The sequence below is a fragment of the Montipora capricornis genome, chromosome 10, assembly GCF_036669925.1.
Source record: "Montipora capricornis isolate CH-2021 chromosome 10, ASM3666992v2, whole genome shotgun sequence".
Lineage (NCBI taxonomy): Eukaryota > Metazoa > Cnidaria > Anthozoa > Scleractinia > Acroporidae > Montipora > Montipora capricornis.
In genome coordinates, this window is record NC_090892.1 from 39,100,085 (window position 1) to 39,110,084 (window position 10,000).

A 10,000-nucleotide genomic window follows, 5' to 3' on the forward strand; every position below is an offset into this window, starting at 1 on the left:
GGGGGTAAATACGGCTAGAATTACAGTAAATGTATGGGATTTTGGCCGACTTGCATAATATTTTGGAACCGCTGTACCGCCACTACAAAGAGGAAGATTTCCACTGACAGTGAGAGTGTCTTTTAAAAAGCATTTATACTGAGACTTTTTTCATGAAATACATGTATAAAGAACAGATTCAGGCTAAAATGACCATAAACGAATTTTTACGATTTCATACAAATCCTTCTGATCAAAATAATGCAAATTTCCGCGAAAGTATAAGCAACATGAGAGGATTTATAACAATATTTGAATGTACGGATGCTGTACCTTCCTTATTGGCCTTATTTTCTGTTGAATGAATGATATCCATTTTGTAAAACTATATGAAGTATAGTGGCAAAAGTTGAAAATCCGTCTCCTTTTAGCGGCGCTACAGCGGTTCAAAGTCGGCCAAAATCCCATACATTTACTGTAAAGTTAGCTGTGTTTGTCCCCCCCCCCCCCCCCCCCCCAGCCAAGAGGGTGCCAAAAACCTTGGAAAAGGTCTATGAGGGGGGTTTAAAGTCTTCTCTTAGTCTGTTGTTTGAGATTGGGTGACGAAGCTCCTTGTGCATGCGTCTAACTCAACAATGGTTCTTATTACGGGAAAGCGGATGAACAGAGGAGCAGGATATGGTATGCAGTTGCCTTGTGAGTTTAAGTTTAAAGGAGACAAATTTTCGTGCCACTAGCTTGAAGAAAGGTTTAAAAAGGAAAACTTTGATGTCCTGTAATGCAAAAAAAAGAAGCTACTTGTAATCGAAATGACTATGTTTTGTCTAGGACAGTGTGTGATATTAAACCATTAAAATCGAACCTATTTTGTTAGAAATTTTCTTGATATTGTTCACTGTCCGCTTACGGCAGCCAAGGATATATTTTAGACCATCTAAACCCCGAATAGGTGTCCGTGTCTACTTATTTAATAAGAGAGATGTTCTCTTACAGGAGGTTAGCGACGTTCGCGCCCATTGCTACTGCGCATTTTTTCGCACATGTCACGCACACGTCATGCATCGCAGACTACAAAATTCAAAGTAAACACGATGCTAAAGGCGCAAACAGTTTCCCCAAGAATGAAACGTGAGAGCGTGTGGCATCATGGGATAGCTGTGGACCAAGATCTTCTTGGAAATGTCACGCAATGACGTGACAGTGCGAATATACCATCGCTTTGAGAACTTCGCAGTGATTTTACTCTTTTGAATGCTTGGTGACCCCTATTTTATTCTCTTGTGCGACCGAAGTTTTCTTTATTTCTTAGACTAATATGTATCGTTTTTCAAGGTATAGTTCACCTCAGAAAAAGACATCAGCTGTAAAGATTAATTTAGTTATATTAGTTATGTTTAATTGAGTACGCTTACCTGATCTAAATTTCACTAATGTAGCTTTTTTATCGCTGACAATTATTGTAAGCTACGATAATTTTAAAATAATGCAATCTTCTAAAAGTGCACCTCATGATCTCGAAAACGAGCTCAGTCACCTCCCAATTTTTTTTTTAAAAAATCTGTACGTGGGAACATTTTGGGCATGAACGTCCTTAAATGCGTAGTGCTAAATTAGAGGAGAAATTGCCAGAGTCGCAGTTTGGTGTCTCCTTACAGGAAGTGTCCATTAGTGGAAGTTTGACTGTAACTGAAAATGTTTAACTTGTTAACATTTGTTGCAACTGTGTCTGGGAACGGAGGACTTACGGATGAAAAATGGTAAGCACAGACAAAAGTTTCTCACATTTCGAAGTCTTCCATTCTACAATTTAGGCAGTGACCTCTAGCTCTTTGCTATTACAGTATCCTGTTTTAAACATGTTCAACAAATAAAGTTTGCCTCTGAGGGGAAAACATTGTCATCAAATACATCAATCTTACGCAACTAAAATCAAAACAACATCATTAAAATTGCTCCAAAATTATTAAGGCTGTTGGAATGAATAGCCATCATTGTTACCACAATTTTCAGGAATGTTGACTTTGTTAATGATGCATTTCATTGCGTCCCGTGGGAAGCAGTTACAGGCGAAAACTGGTTTGACGAGAATTCTGAACTGTCTCTACATGTGGAAATGAGGTTCTGGGGTGGTGAGACTTAGGTTTTTTTTTTTCGTCTTAATTGGGCCGTTGATTTGGAATTGCTGAGTGTTCTCTCCGACCTACATATAGAATAAAAAATTCCCCTGGCACCGAAGGTATTCATCAAGTGTCTTACATGTACATTTTTTTGTATTATTTGTCACCATCATCTAGATACAGCATGCTGGTCCTATTTTGTCCACTAAAATGAATTCTCATTAATATTTTGATGATTACAGTATTTCATGGAATTAACACTCTTCTCTATGGTTGTGAGTGATGCATGCACTTCAGGCCTTCATTCTTCTCACTTCTTATTACACTCACTCATGGTGACCCATATATATCATGTATGACAACATGGATATTCACTCACTACATATACTTACAAAAAGAACATTAAGTGAAGAACAGAATAAGAAAACATGCAAACCTTCTTAGGCTCACTTTCAAATTTCAAGATACAGTGTACATGTATAACAACATTGATAAAAATGTTCTGCATATAATGACTTGTATATATCTGAAGAACGGACTATAGCTAAAAGAGAGAAACGACCCTCAAATTTAAGCAAGTACTGTCTCTGATAGGCACCTGAAAAAGGTGGCTCCTATTAAACTGTGTGGCTTCATAGCTCAGTTGGTAGAGCATTGCAATCTACGTACCAGCATCGCAGAGGACTCAGTGAGAGGTCATGAGTCTGAATCCCGTTGGAGCCAACTGAATTTTTCAGCTGTCTATCAGAGACAAATTTTCCTTATTTATTAACCCATTGACTCCTGGGGGTTCCCCATTGACGAGTAAAATCGTCTGGGGCTGGTTGTTCGAAGTCTGGTTAGCGCTAACCGTTGCTTAATCTTGAGGTATCAAATCCTATATGTTTCCATGGTATTTAACGCTGGTTAGCACTAACCGTGCTTTGAGCAACCCGGGTCAGGCATTTAAGACAGAGTAAAATACTAAGTTATTATGGCTGGTTTGGGTGTCAAAGGGTTAAATTATCCAGATAAGTGCAAAGATCAGGTTGTTTATGTGTTTAAAATTAATTGGAAAGTGATACCTACAATTTCAGAAATTTTCAAAAGTCCTTCCAAACTCTTTATGTACCCTATATTTAATGCTCCAGCTTGTCCTGATGTTTTTATACTAGGGTCTTCCATGCTTCGTCCTCTTCCTAGAGCACTCTAAAATAGCTCAAGACGGTAACCATTCAACCCCTGAAAACATAAAAGGTTCCGTAACTGGGTGCTTTGTGCTTTCAGTAAAAAGTTATTTTATCATATCTCTTAGATAATATGCATGCTATGATCATAGGCAGCCCAAGTTTGCGTCACTAGAGAGCGTGTAATAATTAATTACTAGTGGGAAGATGACCTTTGAGTGCAAGCGGTATTGGGTTACAGGCAGCCTTCAAACGTGTTATAAGACTTTGCATGAAATAAAATACTGTCGATTATGAAACCTAAAAAAATGTTCAATGTAACGTTCCACAAAGTCTTATAATGCGTTTAAATTCTCAACGGTTGTTTGTAACCCAATACCTCTTGCACTCAAAGGTCATCTTCCCACTAGTAATTATTACACGCCTTCTATTGAAGCGAACTTGGGCTGCCTATGCTATGATTGGCTAACTTAGTGGGTCGTACTGTAGATTACTGCCCGCTATACAGCCCACTATTAAAACTTGAAACTTTCTGTCACTACCAAGTTTTTCACGCCATTTATGTTACATAAACTTGTTGAACATTTTTAAGTGGCAATCATTTGTGGCAGATGATCCTTCTACTTGACTTCAGCTAGTTTCCTTTCCAATGAGGCCCTGTCAGGGGGGGGTGCCCATGTCCTCCGTCTGAATTTCACAGCCAGCTATGTCGCAATTTTGGAACATTCTTTTGTCGCCTGTCGGAATTTCATTAATAAATTTTAGCTCGTTGCCCCTCTGACAATCCCCATTCGCTGGAACGATGCCAACGGAACATACGGCCTCTATCTTTCGTACTTTTAAGCCCAGGGTTTTGAGAGCTTTTTTAATGTTTAATACCTATTCATATTACTTGGAATAGTTGTTGAAGTCAATGAAATTCCATCTAGCAAACTATACAAGTGAATAAAGGCCTAATCTGGCAAAGCAATCGAGCTATAACAGCATTTCTACAATTCTGGTAGTGCAAGAGTCTACTGTTTCTTCAGAGTTCAACTCTGATTTAGTTGTCAGACTGTGCTTTTCTGTAACTATAACAACCCAGGAGGAAGGACATTATCGACCATTCATTATCCGCAAGGCATGCGTTTACAAAAGGTCTGTGAAAAATCATAGTTAGTAAAGGGGACTGGTTATGAAACTCGGCAAACTTCAAAGGGTTAAACAATAGCGCGGTCTCTGATGTTGAACAGACCCGTCACGTGACTCTGACCGTGCACAAGTTCGGCACTCCTACGACTCCCTTATGACTCTGATAGTGATGTATTTCAACACCGAGATGAACGCGATCAATAGAGAAAAAAGTATCTCTCTGACAGACTGATGGAGAGCGCACGTGGGCACATGCAGGGCACATGGGCACATGCAGGGAGAACATGATACGTAAAGCGGAAAAGTCCTCAAAGAGAGTGATGCACTGAATACGTCAATCACATGAAATGAACAATCAAAACAGCAGTAAAATGAGCTGTATTTCTGTTCGCCTTTATTGGACCCTTATTAGCCATAATTGGCCATTATTGTTAACAATGATCATTATTAAGTAATTACGACGAATTGTGTACTTGTAAATGTTCCGCAGTCCGCAGAACATTCACAATTCTGAAATTCGCTGTCGGTCGGTCTTGACATTTGTGTCCCTTTCGCTAATTCGTTGTAATAGTCTGTCGGTCATCGCCAGTTCGTGGCTATCATGTCGCCGGTTCAAGGCCATGTCGCTTGTCGGAATTTACCCCTAACAGGGCCTCTCCAATGTGCAAGCTTGAGTACCTCAGAAATGTAATGATAATTATTTACTTATCTTATTAACGTGGTTTTCTCGGCCCATGCTGAAATTTCCGGATCTTCCTTTTTTCCTTTGATTTATGGCCCATGAAAGCGCAAAAATCAACAAAAAAGACTTGGTTCGTAACTTGCAGTACAGACCTCGAACTTGGTTAGTAAGAGGTTAACGTATGTATTTTGTAGTGGTTGTCACGTTTTACTTTTCCCAGAAGTTCCTTTGTATTGCTGACCATACAGAACTAATTATGGTACATGAAAAACAAACTAGTCAAAACGACCAAATCAAGATCAAATTTCAACCACAACTTTTTTCAAAAGTCCAAGAAGATATTTTGGTCATCCTAACATACATTAACCCTTTCAGCCCCGATAGTGCCAAATGGCACTTATAGATTTTACTCTGTCTAATGCCAGACGATTTTACTCGTCAATGGGATACCCCTCGGGGCTTAAAGGGTTAAGCTAACAGCGTGAAAAAACTATGTCCCCGTTTAACCCTTTCAGCCCCGATAGTGCCAAATGGCACTTATAGATTTTACTCTGTCTAACGCCAGACGATTTTACTCGTCAATGGGGAACCCCTCGGGGCTTAAAGGGTTAATATCACATAGCTCATGGATCAGAATAGAAGGTCTATAATATTTAATGCATCGGATTCACTCATCGGATCCAAGAATAAACATGATTTTTTTTATATAATGTTTCTGAAATGTTGCTTGTCATTGTTGCGTCCATTCGCACAAAAGATGATCAGACTACGAACAACGCTTCAGTTTAATCAACATTTTTTTTATATAAGAAAGTTATCTGTAGATTTTAAGGTTTCTATAAGTGTTAAATTTGGCAACATGAAATCCATGCACAGTATAGCTTTGTTATATTACTGAACCCGGCGGAAACAAGTTATTAAATTATGCAGAAGGAAAAAATTATGAAGGGAGGATCATGCATTGGATAAAAAGGATAAAAAGTATTTTTTCACCTCTAAATTGCCTTGGTTATCGATGGGTTTCCGCAATCTTGCAAGCAAGACATTTTGTGCAGCTGGAGAAAATTCGGATCTCAATATTTACACTGATGATCGTCAAAATTACGATCAAGCGAACCAACGAATAATCTTTCCTAAGAGAATCAGATTTTAAAAAAGAAATGACCTTACCTTTTGCGAAGGAGAATTTCCAGGGAGGTGATGTTTCCTTTTCAATACTGCAACTGCAAGTTGAAAAACATCACGTTATAAACTCACGGAAATGTACACATTGGAAAGCAATAAAGAGACCGCGTCATTCATTGGCTACATGGTTCATTGGCCAATCATATCTCGTTTTAGAATAATGACAAGCCCAAAATAATTGATTGAGAATGATTGCAAAATTAGTTTGCCTCACTTTGGTGGTTATGAAAAATGGCGGTAGATTTTACCTGTTCATGTGAATATTAAATGCTCAAAAGTCGAGGATCTTAAAAAAGAAAAAAAACGGAAGTCGTCATAACTAGCGAAATCTTGTAGCTAAAGATGCTATCAGCGCAAGAAACGGCAGAGAAATGTAAGTACGGCCCTAAGCTAAGCTGATTTCAATTTTTTTTGGAATTGCCTTCCATAACAGCCAAATGGCCGTCCGAATGTTTATGCCCTATGATACATGTAGCTCTTTTTCTGATGATCAAATGCTGTTAATGACATGTTTGCAAATAATTATTGTCGTGTACCATTTCAGCTAACTAACTACAACACTGATGATATAAAACTGTAAAAGAAATGTGGATAGAATGCACCAGTCATTTGAAATCCCCGCACCCCCCCCCCCCCCCTAATTCTTGCTTACGCTGGGCATTCACTTATTATGCAAGTGAAAGTGAGTGGTGCATTCCTCCGCCCTCCCTTTGTAAAACAACTTATCATTGCCAAGTGTAATTATAACACACTGGTTAAAATTAAAGACACTGTTGGCAGCCATGAAATAAACAGATTGATCTTTCAGCAGCCAGCAAATAACTTGCCAAAGCTCCTCAATGCACAATGAGTATGTCAAAATATCTTTATTGTAGTAGTTTCATTGATACTTCTAGCTGATAAATTGACAATGAAACACAACCTGCACAACGGGCAACTATCACAGTAGTGTCAATCACACCAATAATTGCAGGAATTGAAATTGTTTCAACTGATTCAGCTAATTCATTTTGATTATTGCATACAATGTGATCCGCCTCACTATAAAAGTTAATTGATTCGACTGATCAAAGGGTGCAGAAACATAACACAATTCACGTGCGCTAATCGTCGATCAGTCATCATAAAATCAAAGGAGAAAATGAGTCTTTTCCAGATTTACGTTCCACAATAACAAATAAAGAATATTTGCAAGACAGTGATGCCAAATATTGACCATTATTTAGCGTAATGGCTAATAGGCTTTGCAAAATGTGAAAAACCAGAATCCACGATCGAGTTTGTCAAGAAAGCGACAATAATGTGTGCAAAATTACAAAGAGGCGTGACGATGAAGACCTCTGACCAAGGAGTGACTGTTCCGCTTAATTCCCCCGGTAGGGGATGCGAAGACCGTGACTTCCAGCGAATTCCCCGCCTACCGGGGAACCAAAATGGAGTGTATATGAGGTGAAAGTCCCCGCAATCCCCCGCTAAGGCCCGAATTGGGGGGGGGGGGGGGAGTGCGGGGGTTTCAAATGACTGGTGCATAAGGCAGTCAAAAAACACATCCCCCATAGAAGAACAAAATCTAGAGATAATTTACCATGGGTCACTCCTCAAATTCGTAAATTGTTACGTAAACGAGATAAGCTGTCCATCAGGAAAAAACGGCAACAAAAGATGGGATTAGATGTCATCAGTACAACAGTTAAGCGACTAAAAGCCCTAAAAAGGGTAATACAATGTGAAAATGAGGATTAAGCTTACTGGAGCTATGTTGAGTCAATAATTAATCCAACTGATGATCCACAAAGTCACACTGGAAGGAAACGTTTTTGGACCTTCATCAAACATCGCAAAACAGACACTATTGTGGTAAAGGTAGAGATCCAGATTTCCTAATTATAAGTCGACCCTCACCTTACACTGACATGGCTGACATTAGTATAACAGAATCTGGCGTACTCAAATTGCTGAAATCTTTCAAAGCCCATAAGGCGCCAGGTCCGGACCAAATCAGCCCCCGTGTATTGAAAGAAATGGCAAATGTGATGGCCCCAATACTAACTACAATATTTAGGAAATTATATGACTCTGGTACTGTTCCTGAGGACTGGAAAACAGCAAACATAGCTCCAGTCTTCAAGAAAGGAAAGAGATCTAGACTGATGCATCAAACTACAGACCAATATCGCTAACCTGTATAGTCTGTAAATTAATGGAACATATCCTGACAAGTCATATCATGAAAATGATCATAACTTCTTATATGGTCTACAACATGGCTTCAGAGGAGGTAGATCTTGTGAAACACAGCTGGTGGAGTTAATTGATGATTTAGCATATAATAATTTATGCAGAATGGAGGTCAAATAGATGTAGCCATAATGGATTTCTCTAAAGGTTTTGACAAAGTTGGTCTCCAAAGACTTCTTCTAAAGTTAGATCACTATGGAATTCGAGGAAAGACAAAGAAATGGATACAAGCCTTCCTTACAAATCGTACCCAGAGAGTTAAATGAGGAACATTCATGTTATACATGTACACATGTCAAGTCAGGAGTCCCCCAAGGATCAATTTTAGGTCCATGCTTATTTTTACTTTATGACTATATACGATCACAGGCTGACACCAAGTTTCTTCAGAGTGATTTAAAGAAACTAGAACAGTGGGAGGAGAAATGGCTTATGGAATTTAATACTGATAAATACCATGTTCTACGGGTCACTCGTAAGCAGAACCCGATAATTCACGATTACACCCTTCACGGTAAAGTCCTTGAAACTGTGGATTCAGCAAAGTACCTGGGAGTCACCCTAACTCGAGACCTCAGGTGGAATCGTCACGTTGAAAACATTGCATATAAGGCAAATCAATCACTTGGTTTCCTCGGAAGAAATCTGAGAATTAATTCATCTAATTTAAAATCTTTGGCTTACAAGACCTTGGTTCGACCACTACTCAAATACTCTTCAGCAGCATTGGATCCCTATACCAAAGAAAATGTAAAAAAACTGGAAATGGTACAGAGACGTGCAGCTCGGTATGTTTTAAACCGGTACAATTATGTATCAAGTGTTAATGTTATGCTACAGGAATTACAATGGAACACCCTTGAAGAAAGGCGGAAAAAGGATAGACTAGTTATGTTCTATAAAATCCACAATGGCCAAACTGGAATAGACACTGCGAAATATCTGAAGCCACTGGGCCGAGTTAGCCGTCATGTCACCAACCAAGCTTTTACTGATTATTATAAATTCTCCTACTTTCCAAGAACAATAATCGAATGGAACGCTTTGCCAAATGAGACTATAAACGCCTCTTCTCTGACGGCATTCACAAACTGCCTTTAATTTAATTCATAATATCATTTAAAATTACTTTTATCTATCTATTTATTTATTTATATATCAACCACTGGCCGTTTTCCAATTTGCAAGAATCATCAATTATTGTGATGGAGGCAAATAAATGGTAGATAGATAGAACTTAATGTTGCATCCAATTCAAATCTCTGGGGTTTATGAATCTTCTTTGTGTATTGCATTTGATATTGTCCAGGCTGGTTGCCAGCTAGTATGAACAGGTTGCAAGGCATGTGTTGTAAATGTGGAGACAGGGTCCGTACGCGTCTTGAAAACCCTTGGATTCCAGAAGTCCGATTTCAAGGCCTTGAAAGTACTTGAAATCGATTTTTGGTCCTTGAAAGTCCTTGATTTTTTATTGATCAAGACTGAAAAGTATTAATCTATGT

General features: G+C 38.8%; 3 protein-coding genes across 4 annotated transcripts in view; 2 read left to right on the plus strand and 1 right to left on the minus strand.

The window, feature by feature from the left end:
* LOC138021419 (uncharacterized) overlaps nt 1-6,361 on the minus strand; it is a 31,359-nt gene extending 24,998 nt beyond the window's left edge. Inside the window, exons 1-3 of one of the 2 annotated variants that reach the window (XM_068868289.1) lie at nt 6,246-6,325; nt 6,069-6,130; nt 3,165-3,317 (exon numbers count right to left, since the gene is read on the minus strand). In XM_068868289.1, the coding sequence (XP_068724390.1) occupies nt 3,165-3,260 (96 nt within the window). In that variant the 5' untranslated portion in view covers nt 3,261-3,317; nt 6,069-6,130; nt 6,246-6,325. Of the gene's footprint in view, nt 1-3,164; nt 3,318-6,068; nt 6,131-6,245 lie in introns of both variants that reach the window. The other variant, XM_068868288.1, reaches the window with a different exon arrangement.
* The window catches only part of LOC138021839 (uncharacterized), a 380,926-nt gene that overhangs the window by 344,820 nt on the left and 26,106 nt on the right, over nt 1-10,000 (plus strand). The gene's annotated exons all lie outside the window — the stretch shown is intronic.
* LOC138018827 (HAUS augmin-like complex subunit 4) overlaps nt 6,486-10,000 on the plus strand; it is a 20,253-nt gene continuing 16,738 nt past the window's right edge. The window contains exon 1 of the mRNA XM_068865506.1: nt 6,486-6,633. Within this exon, the coding sequence (XP_068721607.1) occupies nt 6,603-6,633 (31 nt within the window). The 5' untranslated portion in view covers nt 6,486-6,602. The remainder of the gene's footprint in view (nt 6,634-10,000) is intronic.